This window comes from Neodiprion virginianus, chromosome 3 (genome assembly GCF_021901495.1).
Source record: "Neodiprion virginianus isolate iyNeoVirg1 chromosome 3, iyNeoVirg1.1, whole genome shotgun sequence".
Classification (NCBI taxonomy): Eukaryota; Metazoa; Arthropoda; class Insecta; order Hymenoptera; family Diprionidae; genus Neodiprion; species Neodiprion virginianus.
Genome location: NC_060879.1, coordinates 27380617 through 27399810, shown reverse-complemented (window position 1 = coordinate 27399810; position 19194 = coordinate 27380617). Strand labels below are relative to the sequence as shown.

At 34.7% G+C, this 19194-nt stretch overlaps 2 protein-coding genes across 6 annotated transcripts; one reads left to right on the top strand and one right to left on the bottom strand.

The window, feature by feature from the left end:
- Positions 1-2362: 2362 nt before the first annotated feature.
- LOC124300918 (serine/threonine-protein kinase 11-interacting protein) lies at positions 2363-13288 on the bottom strand. 5 transcript variants are annotated; one of them, XM_046755422.1, is made up of 18 exons: positions 12349-13288; positions 11944-12240; positions 11656-11849; positions 10568-10889; positions 10042-10470; positions 9813-9891; positions 9549-9723; positions 9322-9454; positions 8996-9184; positions 8522-8611; positions 6166-6301; positions 5832-5956; positions 5552-5722; positions 5175-5365; positions 4992-5089; positions 4612-4814; positions 4131-4243; positions 2363-4014 (listed from the first exon to the last, which is right to left on the bottom strand). In XM_046755422.1, the coding sequence occupies exons 1-18, from the start codon at positions 12812-12814 to the stop codon at positions 3820-3822; spliced, it is 3606 nt and encodes a 1201-aa protein (XP_046611378.1). In that variant the 5' UTR covers positions 12815-13288; the 3' UTR covers positions 2363-3819. The 5 variants fall into 5 exon arrangements, with proteins under 5 accessions (XP_046611378.1, XP_046611374.1, XP_046611376.1 ...); XM_046755418.1 differs by having other exon boundaries at positions 4131-4435; positions 12349-13287; XM_046755420.1 differs by having other exon boundaries at positions 4131-4435; positions 9322-9361; positions 12349-13287.
- Positions 13289-13691: 403 nt separating this feature from the next.
- LOC124300920 (uncharacterized) lies at positions 13692-18534 on the top strand. The gene is made up of 8 exons (XM_046755423.1): positions 13692-14318; positions 14427-14721; positions 15540-15682; positions 15843-15982; positions 16066-16107; positions 16195-16400; positions 16506-16985; positions 18230-18534. The coding sequence occupies exons 1-8, from the start codon at positions 14094-14096 to the stop codon at positions 18385-18387; spliced, it is 1689 nt and encodes a 562-aa protein (XP_046611379.1). The 5' UTR covers positions 13692-14093; the 3' UTR covers positions 18388-18534.
- The last annotated feature ends 660 nt before the right edge of the window (positions 18535-19194 follow it).

The following is a 19194-nucleotide window of genomic DNA, read 5'->3' as shown; positions in this document are numbered from 1 at the left end:
TCAACATTTTTGTAATTTCCTGGAAGAAATGAAATTTTTTTATATTGCAAATTACTTGATAGAAGTGGAAACTTGTATTTGTCTGTAGAGTGCAATACTTCCAGATTAGAATGCATAATATAATTTCCTGTAAAGATCTTGTAGTACATATAAGTACATATAAGCAAATTAAATCAAAATCTACTTCTTAAACTCAAGTCTTATATTTAATTAAACGAATAATAAGATGAACTACAATTTAAAGCAATGCAAGATTGATGATCAATTATCTGAACGCAAATAGCTAATTAAATAACATTTGTATGGTATGATCACAGATTGTTATACTCCAATAAAGAGCGACTTAAACATTTGAATGGCCCCGTGTGATTAGCATACGTAATCCAACTACAGGTATGTAGAATCTGAGATGAATAATAATGAACCTGTTGAAAATCTCCATACCGTTTCAATCGAGTATTTTCGTCCTGGGTTCTAACAGCTCTGACTATCATTTCTGAAAAATGAGATGCATTCGCATCTTAGAATACAATTTATGCAGTTTCTGCGAACTTAATCTTAATTGGATATGAATTATACAACGATATTTGCGAAATCGTACAAACTGTAATCATAGGTATGTATGGTATTTCATGCCTTGACTTGACCATTTTTTGTCCTCATCATTTGCAATTTTAAAAAACTTTGTCACATGATAGTAACGTCTCTAAAACTCTCTCCTTTATTTTATTTTGTTTGTACGACGGTTTTTGAATTATCAATGTTGAAATATTTCTGTCGTTTACTTTCTTGAAAATCCCCGAAAAATTTGTGTAAATTTGGTTTCTAAGCTGAGTATTTGAAAGTAAAGTACACGACGAAACGATTTTTTATTAAACTTTTTGTAACACTTTTAAGACTTGTGATTCGTAAACGTCAGTATTAAATCAATTTTAAAATATTACCAAAATTTGTATCATTATCGAACCCATAAGATTCTTCAGAAATTAAAATTATAAAGAAGTAGAAATTGGTTTGAAACAAAATATTCATAAATACGACAAAAAGTGAGTGAAGAACTAATTTCACTTTTCATACAATTTTAACATATTTGTAATAGCGCTGTAAATATTTGCGAGAAGTTTTTAGATATTTTAGAAATTTTTACGAAACGGATTCTCAAATGATCAAAACTATAAATGATATTTCAGAGAATTTTTCAAGACTTTTAAAAAAGATAGAAAAACTTCGAAACATTCATAAATCGAAACCCGTAGTATGAAAAAATGACGAGTGACAAAATTGTGGATTGTAAACGCCATATCATTTGAAAATTTTTCGACAAAGTTAAAAATGGTGAGTTTAAAACCTGGTTGAATCGGCATGGAATGCCCCACAACACTGAACTTCTTGAAACGATTCAGTATCCCAACGCGAATTCTGATCGGTTGAATGTAATTTTAAAAAGATGTTATTTATAATTGGGAAGTTTCTCCTTGGTGAAAAATTGATACAGCATACTGTAGCATTCATATTATACTACTCTTAATTTGAATCTGTGAACGTTATAAGTTTAACTAACGTCAATTGAAAACGAGAGACTAATTTAATATGCGACTCCTATAACATTAGCCAGACTGTATCTGAACCATACAAAAGAAATATCTGCATATAGAATGGGCCCATCACTCTCTCAGGATGACGATGAGGGCACAGGCTGTGAATTAAGAATATTTCGACAGAGATTTCCGTCGCATTATTTGCCGATGATGCGCGCAAATCAAGGGTACGTAGGTAGGTACAAAAACTTTGAACGAATTCTGAACAAAAAAAAAAATCAAAAAATGGAACACTTTGCATATGCATACAAATCGATTCTGAGAATTTCATCAGTTTTTACACTGATAGAAATTTGCCAAGTTACTATAATTACTTGTAGAATATTTCCACAGACGGATAAAAGACGACTTATAGAAAAAATGAATAATTTTTTTCAGGGAGGATTGCCCCGCTTCCCCCGACATTTTCCGAGGCGAGATAACGCATACCAAATGGCTTTACATCCTATTATTAGTATGCAAAATAGTGGATCACTATGTAAGCAGCGATATTATTGGATTGGAATATATTAGAATAGTCCAGTGGTACCTTGACCACTCGATGATCAGAACACAAAGTAGTACGTCATTCCTGCTATTACTACCCTCGGCATGAAACGGTAGGCGCCGTATAATGCGCAATAAATGACTGCATCTTGATAGATGCCTCGTTAAATGTCTCTACGTTCTTTATGTGTGCTTAAGGGTGCTGAATTTAAAACAGCTCGTTTTGAGCGAACAGCTTCACTAAATCAAAGACAAATTGGTCAACTATTTACTACATGTATATAAAAATAGTATTTATTCAACGTTATTATACAATTTGTTAGTTCCGTAAGCAGAGATATTAATCTCATAATATTATCGTACCACTCATCAACATATTACATTATTTCAGCACATTAGAATATCGTTAACTTATGAACGGTTGCATTCTCAGTTAAACAGAGGCATAATTTATACAATACTGACGACACACAAGTACCATCTTACACGGTGTATACTGAAAACAGAAAAAAGAATCCCGGGTTTTTCTCGGATTTCTTAAATGGACATTTTATTCCTGGTACCTTGACATCGATTACTGGTATTACTGAACCTCTTACCCAGGGTCGATCATAATTCAGATTGATTCAAATTAGAAGAGAGAAGTTCAATTTAGTCACAGATTATCCATTGCAGCTGTCTTCTATTAATGATCGACTAATAATTTAACAAAACATGGGCTACAAGAATATCATTTTGTTCCATTCGTTTAAATGTTTTTAATTTACAATAATAAATCAAAAAACCAAAGCAAACAGAGTTTCTGTGGGCGATGAATCTGATTTGATTTTTTCGAATTCGAAATTATTGAAAGTGAATTTTGCGTTAGTTAAATAAAATTTTGATGAGTACCCTGAGGTACCAGCAAATTTCCAGATTTTTTCCAGTTATTTCCGGAGTGTATATACCGTGTTATCTAGTATTTGTTTAAAATAGTGAATAAGTATGCATGTATTTAGTGTGTATATCAATTATTCTTAAATACGTATTTATCACAGCTCAGTAATGACGACATGCATACTTGTTGGGTGTTCATCAGGCTATATCTATATTTTGAGCGATATGTGTCACGATTATACATTAATATCAATTTTCGTTACATTTTAGAGAAAAAAAGTCATACAGCGAACCAAGACGTAAACGATTAATTTGAATAAAATAAGTGTTGACGAAAGTAGTGGCAATATATTCAATATAGTCCTAAAATTAAAATATAATACACAAGAACTAATTTACAAACTAACGTTGACTGGATTATAGTCATTTTACACAAATAAAAGTTATATGCATGTAATCTGCAGCCATGAATTCTCTACTACATCTTACAATTAACAATACAAATTGATCTAAGACAAAATAAAACAAGTCCAGTTATAACTTTTTGGCGATAACACACTAAAAATTCATAAGCAATATCGATTAGTGAAAAACTTCTCACATTTTACCGAGATATTACATTTGCTGCTATGAGTAAAAAATACGTCAATTAATAAATTATAATTCAGCAGTAAACAAAAAGTGCTTAAAATTTACATTATAGGAGAAAAAACACGAGTACTTTAGGCCATGTCATGAAACAGGTCCAAATTATTGAAACCCTTCCGCGTTTAATAATAAATGTAGCTATAACAGTGGGGTTGTTTAGTTTGTACAAATAAATAAAATAGTTTCATTTGCTATCTCATTTCCTACCTTTTTACGTTTTTGGAGTATTCAGTGGTGTTCTATGGGTTACCTGCAAGGGGACAGAAAAAAGATCCTCCCATGGTGGCTGGATTGAATTTATAACAGTTTCAACTGCGCCTGACGATACAAATTCAATGATCCACGTTTCTTCTGTACCAGCTACCTCATCCAAATAGCTCAGAGTCAATGAAGTGCCATTGTGTTCCTAGCAATTTGAAGTGCCAATCTCATGAATATGATGTATTACAAAGTAATGAAAAATAAAGTATTGCATGTGCTTGCCAATGAATGAAATTTTATTGGTGTAAGTAATGTACTAACCACTTCAATGAGATTGCTCATTGCCTGTTCAGCTACAATTACAGGTTTTTCCGAACTTTGGGGTATCAGCCACTGCATATTGTCCTCCATTACCAACAATGTTGACATCGTCACTAGCAATCCGGCAACTTTAATTATTGTATTTTGATTTTCATATTTGATTGAACAGCGAGAAAATAAAGCGAGCAAGCGAAGTGCATCCCCATCCTGATGACTCTTGGAAAATTTGAGGAGGTCGTTTAATCGAGAGGTGCAATGTTGCGGAACCGAGTATTTGACTTCACAGCTATCCGGCAATAACAAGTCTGTGAATCAAAGATATTTATCCAAGTCATTATTGACTAAGAGTTTTCTAATTCTATGCAGATGTTGGTTGGACTCATTTTAATCAAAAAATATTTTTAACACAAGTCATCACTATAAAATACCGATTGGCTTTGTGTTACTTAGCATTTAAAGAGTTTAACAAGGGGCTTAGTACCGGTGAGATATGACAGGAAGTTTGACGTCCTTTGAAAATCTTGAAGAATACACACTAGAGTTGTATTTGATGATGCCTCTTCAAGTGTACCAGGTTGATAAAAATCAACTAGAATTCCCTGTTTAAAAGGTAATGGAGCAAATGTCCGAAGTCTATCCATCGTCCAGCTACATTCTTTTTGTAGCCATTTCTGAGGATCTTCTCTGTTGGTGATGAAAAATAACACATTTAGATTTACACCCACTAAATAGAATAGAACGAAATGGATTTAGAGTTGATTATTGTTTACATCTTCATGTTTCGTCTTTTTATTTTCTAACAAAATGGCTTTTTCTATCCGTCAAATTTGCCATGAGATACAAAGCTAAGGTTAAACTTACCCTTCGGGTCCAATAATCTTCAAGAGGTAAACCTTAGAAGTAGATAAAATAAGGCATCCTGGAATCGTTCTAGACATATCTTTTGTCAATATGTCTGCCTGCAGATGTAAGCAGAGGAAATTAAAGAAAATCATCCGAAAATTCAATGGCTTTACAAATTTATGAACGAACTTCATTACTCACTTTAAGAAGAAGAACGAGGTCTTCTTGTGGATGTTCGAAAACATGCAGAATAATGTGGAGCTTTACTCTATGATCAATGCTGCTATAATTTGTATACGAGTACTGGATACTACTGCCAACAAATGCTGGATCTGTCTCAGATATGGGTGATGATAATTTACTTGGTCCAATTTTCATACTGGATAACAGTCCTGGATTCAAAATAACACTCGTGATCATATTTACCAAGTTTAACAGTTTTTATTGAACCGTTTTTGCATTTTTCACGTAGTTTCATTATTTATCTATCACACTACCATGTTAACTGGTTTTATTGAACACTTTGGGGTACACTACTTTGCACATATTTTTAGTAATTAGTATTCTAGTTTATTTACCCCCGAGAATAGAACTCAGATTGGTAACAGGTTGAGGAGTTGCATCTTTTTGGTCAACCATCGTATCTGTTCCATTTCCACTCAATGCGTTTGTAATCAATTTAGTGTTAGACTCTGCAGGCTTTAGACGTTTATTCTCATACGTAGTGCACACGCTATCGGTTAAGGAACCTGTTAGGAAGCATGAGGACATCACAGGGTAGATTATCAATTAATCGATCAAAATGTAATACTCCAATTTATAAATTTGTTCATTCAACGATATTTGACTAGTACTGACCAGAAGAACTGCTTTCGGTCAAACCTGCAGGTAAAATATTCACGTCTGGTATTGTTAACAAAGAAGGAACTACTGCAATTCGTCTCTCTTCTGATGACCTTTTTCTAATCGGCGTTGAGCTGGATCTAGGGGAAATTTGAAATATCAAGTTCATATTTGTGTATTCAAGTTTTAAAGGTGCCAGATGAAATAAGACTACTTTAATGCTATAACTAATAAAAGCTGTATCTGACGTTTGATTTACAATGTGGGATAGCACAAGATGTAAGTCGAAAAATTATTGCAAATAATTTATTGTGACAATAAATCTCTGTACTAACTCCTCGATACTCACATTGAATTTTCGTCCAATACTTCAATACTACTTTGACTTGGATTGCTCAAGATCTCAATATCACTTTCATATTTTTTTGTCACTGTTCCAACTGACGGGGTTGATTCTCTTGAGTCATCTAGACTAGTTGCTGAGCCTGTGTTTAGAAAAATAAGCTGCTTATATTTCCTATTGTGAAATAATTATCGACATTCACACATTGACAGTAAATGTAACACAATTTTTTACATCCGACACAAAATTTCAATTATTCCATGTAATTTTTATAAATACATCAGGTCTGCTCTTATGTCGTACAGTAATCAAATATTATACGAAAACAATTCTGTTTATAGCTAGGATAGAATAGTATTGCATAATATATGTAACCAAATGTCAAGAATTATCGAAATACTAATAAAAATCAAAACTTTCATCAAAGAATAGTGAACCTTGAAGTTTGACTTCAAGATCAACTTTCAAAAGCAGATTAGATCATCCTGACCAAATCTGGCAACTTTTGTGTGAAACATTTTGCGTGATATGCGGATTCTCAAAATTATGCGCGATGTTGTTACCAAGCATAATGTTGACCATTATTTGACCCATAGAGGTCACGTTAGACCTTAACACATATTTGGACGTAAAATTTCACACTCTTGAGAATTCTGGCACCAAAAATAAGGGTTCACATTTGAAAAAAGAAAGTTCATCTCAAAATTACGTTGAAGATGAGGTGGAAGGTCAAATCAAAGGTCACGACTGAATCTGTTGTTAAAAATTACGTAATATTTAATCTTGGTAATTTTTGTTTTAACCGAATCCTGAGAGATTTTTAGGAGTTTCCATACTTTTTCCTCACCCTGTATAAAAGTTTATCTGTCGTAGAAAAATTTTTATAAGGCTAATTACTTGAAAAACTGATTAATATGTCATTCTATACAGTAGGCATCATTTGAGCGCTGCTGTGAATTCAGCTGTAAAATCCACAATGTATTCCACAAGCTTGGAAATTATAGCACAGAATAGGGTAAACACACAGCAAAGGAAATTTCTGTTTCAACAGAATTGATTAAATAGAGCATTTTGTTAACATTTTAGGAGTCCATACTTTGAACCAATGTTAACAGTACCCAAGAAAAAGTGGTCAACTGCTGAAATTATGTTGCATTTAGGCCGAATAATTTTCTGACATGAATTGATGTGAACAGTGTTTGACAAACTAATGGTTATGTAATATTGCATAAAAATAACCCTGAGAATTAAAATTAGCGAAACTAAATTGTCATTGTGGTATATTTGAATATCTAAATTGCAAGTATCAGGTTACTATATTAATTAATCAAATTATATTCAAAGCATGTAAGGCAGAGTTGATATTCTAAAAATTAATTCTCTGTTTAATATGTATATACAAATGCCCTGAACCTTTTGGATCATTTTCGACTTCATAGATAAAAGATATTATAAAGATTGTAGAAATAGCAACAGGTTTTATAAAAGTATGCATTCCATAGATACTACATAGTTCCAATGCAAATGCGTATCTTTTGCAGATGTCAGAAGTAAGTTAACTACAATCCAAGCAAAGAAGGAAAGAAAATGTGTGAAAAAATCCGAGGAACCAAGGAAAGTATAATACTTGAGGTAGGATTGATTTGGATGACGAAGGTCTACTCATACAAATGCATAACATTATGAAAAATTGCAAAAGTGACTTTCATTAAAATTTCCCAAGCAACGACACTATAGAAACTGGTGAAATATCTAGCTTTCACATTTATGATCCTAGTAATTCCAGGTAAGCAGCTACCCTAGTCTTCTTGGTAGTAAATATCAAGTGAAAAACAAAGAAACAATTGTCCCTTGCCTCCTAATGTGGATTTGGAAAAAATGTGTCATATTATCGTATTATCTGTTCAAAGCATATATCAAATGTGTGGATACATCAAAATTGATAAGAGGATCGAAATAGAATAGGTGTAGTTTATATGCATTTATTCCATTCATTTAAGGATAATTCAATTTTGAGTTGAAATAAATATAACTTAAATCAATAAGAACGGGTTGTAGGAATTTTTGTAGTTTGAATGTATCATGGCTATAGGCTCACTGTAATTTTTTCGTTTTTCGTTCTATTTCTCAGGGCTGCAGAGCTAACTATATATCATCAGTTCAGATATTTATACTATGATGAAGTTTCATAATAATATCTATATCTTAAAATCCCGCAGTCATTTAATTCGTGATGTTATTCAAAAAGATGTTTGGAGGCACAAAACATTGACAGATGAACAACTTCAAAGTGGCAAAGTCCAGAAGCGAAGGGCAGGAGGGTGAAATTTAATATGCATTATCATGATTAGGTAGAGCTTACACTGCACTTGGACTTTGGCTTGGGCTTGGGTGTGGAAGTCAGGGTACACCATAGAACTGGGAACAATTTGCATGTCACTTTCCATGGCACCTGCACCAGGGATTAGTAAGTTACATTATGTACTACAAATTAAAAGCACTACATAACAACAGTTTAGGAAAAGTTTATTCTGAAACAACTTCGTAAAAGATTGTCAACTGTGGATCATTTTTGTATGGTATTGCTATGAGAATAAAAAAAATCGAAAGAGAACGTTACAGAAAATTCAGCTAATTCCTACGTAAATCTAACAACACAATATTTAAAAATTATAAACCAATACTGATTGTGAGAAAAAAAATGATAAGCAAGATACTTCAATTCTCAATTTTTGCAATTCTGCTAGTGAAAAAGTTAATTGGTTATAAAAGTTTTGTACACAAAATACTGGCTATCTTAAATCAAAGCTTATCAATTCGTGTATGAAAGACTCACCAATACTCGAATGAGATTCTGAATGTTGCAGTCCTATATCACTTGGCGGTTCTAGTAAGTGTTCCGGCAATAATTCGTTGAAATCTTTTCCTTTAACAGCAGCATGCTTATCTACTTCTGGAGTCAGAAGTTCATCTTCTTCAATGACAAAGCTGCTTCCACATGTAGGGCACTTGGGTCCTTTCAAATCTGAGCCAAGTCATAGATTAACAGAGTTGTTTAAGCACATTTTATTATTTTGAGACAACAAATTAATCCATTTGTTACATTAGCAGTTCCAGCTTTGAAAAGTAAATCCAAAGATAGTCAATTGCACATGAGCTCACCTGATATAAAAACTGAAGCTAATGCTGTACGATCTACGTCCTGCGAGAAATGAGTTGAGCACTTTATGCATTTGTAAACTTTTAATGCTATTTGTTGTCCATTTATTATTTCACTAACAGTAGCTACCAATTGCTACAAGTACAATTCAAAATAGAGATATTATTATGTATATCAACACAAAGAATTGCTTTATGTTTGACGTTATTAGTACGTGTCTAAGTTATACCTTAGCGTCATTAGGTTCCATGAAATAAGTCCTATATTGTCGATCTCTTTTAGTTGTGTCAAAAATAATATCGACAGTTGTTACATCCCCTCTACCCATTACACAAGAGAGAACCATGTTGGTTGCCCAGCGACATTTTACCCTACCCGTCATTTCATCTTTTTCCTTTATATCACTGTAATATCGAAAATGGTTGAGATTAACAAAGTTAAATAAACAGTTGATTGAAGATAATTCCACCAATTTGTAGGATGATTAACATACTCAGGTGTGACTACCAAAAATAAACGTTCAGTTTCATCTGCGGTCTTCTTTTTCTGCACTACATATAAATCGCCTTTCTCTAAACACAGAAAAATACAGATAGTTGATCAATACTCATTCTGTATTAAAATCAAGTATAAGTAATTTTATTATCTTAATACCACACTGCTTGTATCATAATCGCATTTTGTGTTTAATCATGCACATATAAATTGTGAAATAGACTCACCTTCGTCACCGTCATATGCAGGCTCCGGGTGAGAATGCGTAACTGTGGATACAGAGACAATTTCATTTACAAGTAAATTATTACTGTCCAAAGTTTCTTCGTCTTTCTCATTTTCTACACCAATGGATTCATTGTCATCTTCATCTATTTGCTTAAATTTTGCTTCTATCAAGGGCTCGGCAGTAAGTTCTGTAGCTGCGCTCGAATTATCCAACTTTTTAGAAGGTGAGTCGTTGATTGGTACATCGACTGGTGTATTTGCAGAGGTTTGAGCTGGTTTGTAAGACAGCAGGGGACCAGAGGAGCGTTCCAATCCCATAATATCTTGAACGAATGTCCCAGCCTGCTCATGCAGCCAATCATTTTCACCATATTTTTCACGCAAAGCCTCCACTTGTTTTTTGACATCCAAGTGCTCTGTCGATGCTTCTGTTTCGCAAAGTGTGACAGAATTATTATTACATCATATGGAAAAAGATGAATAAATAATGATTTACACGTTTATATGATTTGCAAATGCGTTTACCTATGTTGGAAATTAAACTGGAATCCAACTTGCCATCTTGTTTACTGTGATCAATATCTGTAATGACAGCGGCTGTTATGTTTCTCTTTTTTCGAGATTTTGGACGCTCGTGTTTCGTTACATCTGCACATTGGCTCTGAGTCAGAGATTCATTGAATATCATTGTCTCGAAAGAAGTTGATGTAACATCAGATCTTATAGAATTCGATAATGATGCTAAATCATCACCAGATACAGAGCGTGTAGATCTGATTGAGAACAATCGATTTTCACTGACAATTTGCTTTTCAGCTTTAGAGAGTGGTACTTGATCCAGTATAAACTAGAACAAAAAGACAACACAAAATCACCATCATATTTTTATAGTATAGATTTTAAATTCATATTCAGAATTGACATGATGAAAATTATGTGAATTTCTTACAAATTAAGTACGCATACTATTTTTTACATTGGAGAAAATTAAATTTTCAGAGAAGTGTTTTCCAATAATTTTTTGCAATTAGTTAATATTTTGCATTCCAAGAACATTAATGTTGGTACCTTTATTGTACCAATTAGCATTTAATATAATTTGGTGCATCCAAATATTGGGGATGTTGACACATGTGAAGACAAAGCATATTTAAAGTAGAAGTAGTTGGAAAAACGATTGATCGGACAGGCGTTACGAAGTACATATTGAACTGTGTTCCAGATCGAAGACTCCAAACGTAACAAATAATGAAGACAATTTTTTCTTGACCTTGGTGACTTGTTGACTAATGTTATTCTTGGATATGAAGGTCAGAACTCAAAACACTTTTTTATAGTGTTAAAGTTTCAGCCCTGATGGGGGCCCTCCTCAGAACCAATTTATTTAAACCATCTGTCACGAACAAAAAAAAAGGAGTTGTTAAAAAAAGGAGTTGTACATTATTTTATTATTTTTGTTCGTGACAGATGGTTTAAATAAATTGGTTCTGAGGAGGGCTCCCATCAGGGCTGAAACGTTAACACTATAAAAAAGTGTTTTGAGTTCTGACCTTCATATCCAAGAATAACATTAGTCAACGTAACAAATAATAATGAAAAATCTTTTATCATACCTTATTATATGCTAGGCTTGGATGCAAATGTTTGATAGAAAATATTCTGTGTCTTTGATGAAAAGCTAGAGGATTTCCTTCCAAGGAAACCCACAAAAGTGCAGACATATTCTCTAAGGGCCACAATACCGAGTGATCTGTCAAGCAGTTATACGACAAATCAAGCTCGGAGAGAGATTCCAATCCCTTGAGTCCTAAAGAAATGTGATTAATATTATACTCATATGAATATCAGCAGAGTAAATATTTCTTCATAAAATCTAAGGTTTTTCCAAATTGTTTATTCACCACTAATGTCCTCTATGTAGTTATTCTTCAATACAAGAACTTGCAAGCTGTGGAACACAGGCTTACTAAATTCTGGTACTGATTCTAATTTGTTATATCCCAAGTTGATTTTTCTCAAATTTGGCAAACAGTCTATTTCCTTTGCCGATGATATTAAATTATGGCTCAGGTCCAACGTTTGCAACCATGGCGCTAGTTCCAGAGACTTATCTATTCTGGCCAATGCATTGTAAGGTAATATCAGAGATTTTAAGGATCCCCATACAAAATCTGCACTCGCATCCCCGCCACAAGCAGCTATATTGGGAGATACAATAAATGCATAAGTATTATTCAATTTATTCTGGTTTCTTAGTTACGATTGCTAATGAGAGGTGTAGAAAAAATTATGTTTTCCGAACATACCCAGCAGTCTTCCGACCGAACCAACACCTCTGCCACCGGCACATACAACATTTTCTAATTGTCCTCTGACCCCTTGCAATCCTCGGACAGATTCAATGCAAACTTTTTGTAGTTCAAGGTATTTTAAGTGTCTAAATTTTGTTATATCGACATTGGTTTTACAATCACTGGGTCTGTGGGTAATTTTCAAGCTGATCGTTTTCTGAACGATGTCATGGAGAAACTTGAGGTCTCTGAATATGTCAATCTTTGAACTATTGCATACTCGAAACGAGGATTCCAAGTCTTCATTTTCGTCAACAATTAAAGTAAACGCTTCGTTCAAATTGTTCAAAAGCGATGTTGACAAGGATAATTTACTTGTTGCGCTTAGGACTTTATCACCATTCTGTCGCAAGAGTCTCGCAAGCTCTATTATTTCTTGCCTACCAGGCATATCCCGAGGATTGTATGAAACTGCAGACATCTTTTTACCTACGTTACTCGAGTTGTTCAATTGTGCTTTCGTAACCTCGATGAACAGGTTATATTTTTAAAAATATCATTATCTTCACAGGTGGAAAGGAACTTCTGCTACGGAGATAACATCCGTCAATCATTACGGGCTAATACCGATGACAAATTATTAAAAATGCTAGCATACTTGGAAACGATAAAAATTACTATCACCAAATGTCACAACAATAACAATGTAGTCTTTTTAAGTTTTGTTATATAATTCCATAACCTCAAACAACTAATCGTTGCAAAAGGCGGACGTGTCAAATAATTCTATCGTCGCTTGTACGTCATTCGTGACTCCTTTCTTCCCATTCCTAACGAAGTATTATCGCTATTCTACAAAACCACTGTACAGTACTCGTACACCTCTCGGACCTCTCGACTTATTACGGATGGTAGATGGAATGAGGACAATGTCACCTGGGTTTTCAAGTGGAAGTGTCCGCCATAAGGCATCACACGGTAATTCAATAAGTCACCAGAATGGCGCTGATTAGCAGTAAGGGTTCAACCAGAGGATTCTTTGCTGTTAACGTAGTAAAATGAAAATATCTTGAATTCCAAATTTTTTAACGATAGATTTAATAAATGGAACACACAACTTTATTTAATTGAGATTTGAAAATGTCATTTAATAAGTGTTTTGAAAACAGCGTCTCACGTCAACTCGCGGAACTTTTCCATTGGTTCATCCGAAAAGCTGCGCTGCAGCGGCTGTAGCCAGGCACATCTGCACACATCTGACTCCTTCCTCACAACTCTCTACGTTCTTAACACTTGACACTGATATACCTATATATATATACACTTGCAGCCAGATCTTTCTACATTAGAGGCGCTGGCGTTGCTAGTGTCAGGTGTAGAAGCGGAATGCCCGGATCTGTGGCGATCACGTGATACAAACAATAACAAACGGACGCCATGAACCTGACATTATGTCACCAGCGAGCGCTATCCTTACTAGAATATTGTGAGAAAATGATCGGGCTCCTTTTTTCTGATCGCAAATAAAGCCAAGAAGCCTATGTCAATAATTCTCCTCATATATAAGCTCCGTGGTCGATCGGTTGATTTTTCATATGTTGAAAAATGAGTGTACTAAAAATTCAAGAGAGAGCAGCAGTGTATGTTTTGACAGCTGGCTTGATTGGCACCACCTGTCTCTCTGGGCGACTGGTGACAACCTGACTGACGTCCGTGTCACGAATTTCCCGGCGGGAACTGCGACCAATGACTAGCAGGCTATGTTTATACTTACATATTTGATGATATTTGTGATCTTATTTTACGTTAAAACCATCGGATTGAATGACACTGACAAAAGTAATGACAACGATCCTGGATGGGGTTTATTTCTCTCAGTTTCACAAGGAAATGACGAGTATCCAAGCTACAACATTGGGCATTGGACCCAGCAGCTGCATCTCCAACAGTGTGTGTTCGTTGAAATTGGTGAAGAATTTTGTGCCGTATGTATTAATTCTCACATACTTTGTCCTTAATCCAATCTTCTATCATCTAGTAGAACTATTTTCAAATATTTCTTTACCTTAATCCCACCAACATTTCCCTTGCAGTTATTCGTCGAACTTCGGAATATTCCAAGGAAGTCAAAAATTGCTGATAGTTCTGAAGTCGGCGAGTTTTTTCTCGGTCTATGCAAATGTGCCACTGTTCGTTCTTGGATTTTGTGTTCTGATCAGCTGATGCGACGGAGAGAGTCTGACTGTATCTTCACGGAAGCTATACCATCGGCTAATACCAGCGCACGTGTTCACAGAAGATTATGTGACGTAACACTGCTTACTGAATATGCCGAACCCTGCAATTGCTCCATACCAATGGCCAATCAACAACTTTATCCGACTGAAGGTTCTTGCTCTTAATTCATTACGATTTAATCAAGTGTTCATACATTCCATGAAATGTAATAATGAACAGATTTTTTAAACAGGAAATTGAGCTTGTGTTTATGAAAATTCAATTCTGCTATATTCATAAATGGAAACATTTCACAGACCTCAATGATACGATTACGCTATTTTACAAGCCTGAAGAAACTAATGCAACATAATAGTATTATTAGTGATTTTTATTGGGGAGGATCGGTATATCAAAAACTTTCTTCCAAAAAGTTGTATAGGTAACTACAGTAGATACCAGTTTCGGAATAGGTGTATCTTAGTTTTCAGAATTCATAATTTTACAGCAAAACGTAAAGAAACTTTTTAAATTTTTTCTGGCAAAAGTATAAAAAATTCAATTTGAAAAATGCATACATTTTTATACTGGTTCTGAAATTCTGATTAGTGTTAATTTATAAAAATATTTTCGAAAGTGGGTCGACGTAAAGTACCGCAGAAATCGAAAATATGTAAGAGCAGTTTCACAAATGACTTCACGTAAAGTACTGCAAGAATCAAAACAATTTTCTCCGATTTGAATCTGGTCTAGGTGGTCTTGGTGATCAATACCATCAAGCATATTTAAATATGTTTAATTTTACTAAAAAATTATCGTTTTTACGAGTCACAAAAATTTGCAATTTCAAAAATATTTAAATTTATCCATAGTTGCTTTTAGCCGATCTATGAGTATTGCCATTGCATTTTTCGTGACAACAAAACTGAATTTAGTTCAATGACTTGTGGTTTGGTACACAACATTTATTTTACATCGTTTTAACATAGGCTTTCCAACTTGTTTCCGTACACCCCTACCAGAACCTCTTTGTTCACCACGAGGAGTATGCGGAGTGGCTGAATGTAGTGCTACGACAATTAAAGGAATTCATTCTCCGCAATGCGATCCGGAATGTCATGAAAAACAGCCGGTACTGTTTTTCACTTCATTTTCAAAAAAATGGTTGATTCTAAGCAAATCGTGTGCAGACGGTTTTTTTTTTCTACTTAATGAGTACGTACATCCTCCTGGTGCAAGTTGTATTTACTTCTTACCATTGGAGTTTAAGTTGGGCAATAATTACTTATCAGTTTTGCGAAGAGTTTGGCCCATGGACCTCGATTCCCCCCGAAATAACGTCTCTTTGGTCCCACTGGTCTACTCCAATTTGTGAAAATAGTGATGGTAGAATTTTCGCAACAGCGACCGCGATATGCCGTAATCAGCTAACGTAATTACGAGATTAATACAAATTCTTTGTACAATTGATAAAAATCTTTACCCATAAAATTTTTCTAATTTCCAATATTACAGGGGTAAATCAGCCATTGACTGTATTGGGCCGGGTTCATTTTGGTATGTTTGTTATATAGTATTTTTAAATAGTAAAATATTATTTTATTAAATTGTGTTTTCAATGATATCACATTTTATCCCCCTTAGCTGCCCGGCAGACACTAAGAGGTGTACTTGCATTGTTCGGAATGAAGATGGCATCTTGGAAGCTACTCGCGTAATTGAATCTGCACCTTGCCTAATTAATCTGAAGAAAGACAGTGCTAGGTCTTCTAGTAAAACTCATTCACGACATCAAAAAAATCACCAATCAAAATATCGATCCGATCACTTGTATCAGGAAAATCTGGGGCGTGAGTAATTTTCACTACGGGTTGTGTTGGTCAAGGCGATCACTATTTCTATTGGGATCCTAGATGAAGAACGAGTTTCTGATCCTTGACTAATCTTTGCCTCAGGACGTGTTAGATATCTGTCTGATATCGAATCTGAGAACCCCAGAAGCCCTTTGCGCAGGCGTTTGATGTTTTCAAGCTACGAATATTTGGAAGAACACAGTCCAACTCCAGACACAAATGCAGAGCTTGCATTTCCGGAAGCTCAAATTGTTGCTGAAAGTGATAACGATAATGCTGATAATGACGACAATGATGATACTGCAGATAATTCCGAAAATGACGATAATCACGATACTGCCGACAATGACGATAATGATGATAATGATGATAGTGACAATAATGAGAATGACGATAATGATGATAATGATGATAATGATGATTATACTGATGATGCCGATAATTATGATACTGGCGATAACAATGAAGACGATGATCAAGAAGACGAGACTGACGACCCGAACGAGGATGATGATGGTGAATTGAACAGAGACGAGGATGATGATTCAGACGACACGGAGGCCCAGGAGTTTGGTGACTATGGTTAGTATGAGATTCGCAATAATTTTTAGATATTGTGTGAATTTGGTGTGGGATCAACTGTCGACTGCAGCACAGCGAATTCATAATCTACATACGAGGAAGACTCGCTTTGGAAGGAGCAATGTAAGGCCACCCAGGTTCGCCAGAAGTCACCCCTACGAAGTGTTGTGTACTTTCTAAAAGAGAATATAAACCACCTACAAGGATTCCTGCAGGAGAGTATGAAGAGATGGAGGGCTCAACTGGTCTGTAAGGAACACCACAGTATTCTAATTATGGTGAGCAAACACAGTGATAATTTTTGCTGACTATACTCACTTCCCTAAACCAGAAAATTGAAGTATGTAGTTGATTATAAATTTCATGAAATTGAAGTGCTACGACATTAGTATTATGTTGTGAAGAAAAGTTAAACATTTTCTCATTGGTGTGTGAAGAAAAATCCTAAACTTGACTAGTATAATAGGTATAGTATTTTACAGATACAAATGAACAAGCCGTATGTGGGACAAGCGGATCAAGAAAAATGCGAGCCACGCAGAAAACTTGCGTTTCAGAAATTATTCGAACAAACCTTGGATAGTATTGCATATTTTACATAGATGAAGAGAATTCATGCCCTTCATACCGATATCTCTCTATATAACCATGTATACTTACGCCATGTGCATAATTTAATTGAAGCATGTCGTTCAATTTAGATAACATATCATTGATCTGTTCGTAATTTCGTTTAAACATTCGCATGATCCCAATATAACACAGTTTTGTACAACCAGTTGTAACCAAATGAACAAGTTGTGTTTATTGAATTCAATCTTTGCCCATTAATCTTAAATAAAATATGGGTTCAATCTTTGTAAGATGATAATATTTATACTGGGACTCATCAGATGTTAAATGTAGCTCAGCAGTGTGGTACCCCAATGCGAGTAAATGACGCAAATATCAAAGCACAGTAAACTTCACGAGTGTTATTAGGCTCTTAATCTGTTACATTGAGTTTATATACAATAGTATACAATATAGTTACATTATACTGTAATAATTGGGTCAAAAAGTTACTTTTACAACCAAATCGACGGAAACGTGGCTATTTCCCATATATTGCATCCCAATAGATAATGATGTCAAAAGTCTGTGAAGACTAATCGAAGTGTTTAACTAATAATTGAAAGAAATTTTCTACCATTGAATTGCGGTTCTAAAAATACTAATGTAGCGTATTTTTTATTATTTTTCAGACGATGATTCACCCGACGATGGACAAGATCGAGGTCGCGGTGACGGTGATAACGATTTGGAGATTTCAAGCTTAGCGGTAACTGGACGAATTTTACCACACTGTCTGTATTATTTTCTGTTAACTTACATCTGTATTGCTCCAGTTTACTTAATCTGAGTTATGCAGCTTACTTTGTACATAATAAACGCATTAAGTGTGAGCTGACGGATTCTACGATCAATATATCTTCTTTGTGTTGTTCGTAAAAGCTGCATAAACTTGAGTTTCATAACGTAGCGTCGGCCCTCGGGTGTTTCTTTTTCTCCACTAGCTATCTGTCGAAAATAGGTATGGAAAATTGAAGCGCATGCAGCTGCCGAACTCAGCTGTGTAAGCCTTAGTTTAGTATGGTCTATTAAGACTGGATCTAGACCCTAAGAAAAAAAACTCTACCGTCAACACGCAACGGAATAATCGCAATCTTGCAGAATTTGAGGGCGCTGAAAAAACACGGTCTGGTCGGTATGCGGAACATACAGGATAGGCTGAATCGATACAACCATTTTCGATGGTATTTCATTCCGCGATGCTGCCGTATCAGAACGTATATTGACCTCTTACAGGTGGCGTCGAGTCAATATACGTAATATTATCCAATTTTGAACCGAATTAAACGACATTTGAAAAAAGAAACCAGTCAAGTAGAAGTTTTACTTTTGAATCACATTAATAATAATATGTGATTTAAAAAAATTGAAATTATCCTATTATTTCCAGCTTTCGTGCCGCCGCATATTTTACTATTTAGTCTATGGTCTGCCATAACTGAGCATTAGAGTGGCCCTTATTTTGGTTGTTGACGAATTTTTTCCGTCTACCTCCTAAGTCAACTTCAAATAATTCAAAAACAATTGCCGAATTTTTACAGAGTTTACCTAAACTCTAAGATAGTCCGCTTTGTGATCGAAGTTTTTTTTGGAAATA

Bases quoted from the DNA above. Each gene is read 5' to 3' on its own strand.
- LOC124300918 (XM_046755418.1), bottom strand. From the start codon at position 12,814: ATGTCTGCAGTTTCATACAATCCTCGGGATATGCCTGGTAGGCAAGAA. The intron at 10,471-10,567 runs GTAAACGCATTT...TTTGCGAAACAG, and splicing joins CAGTTTAATTTCCAACATAG to AAGCATCGACAGAGCACTTG. The intron at 4,015-4,130 runs GTTAGTACATTA...TCAAATTGCTAG, and splicing joins TGAGCAATCTCATTGAAGTG to GAACACAATGGCACTTCATT.
- LOC124300920 (XM_046755423.1), top strand. From the start codon at position 14,094: ATGTTTATACTTACATATTTGATGATATTTGTGATCTTATTTTACGTT. The intron at 14,722-15,539 runs GTTCTTGCTCTT...GTTTTAACATAG, and splicing joins ACAACTTTATCCGACTGAAG to GCTTTCCAACTTGTTTCCGT. The intron at 16,108-16,194 runs GTATGTTTGTTA...TATCCCCCTTAG, and splicing joins ATTGGGCCGGGTTCATTTTG to CTGCCCGGCAGACACTAAGA.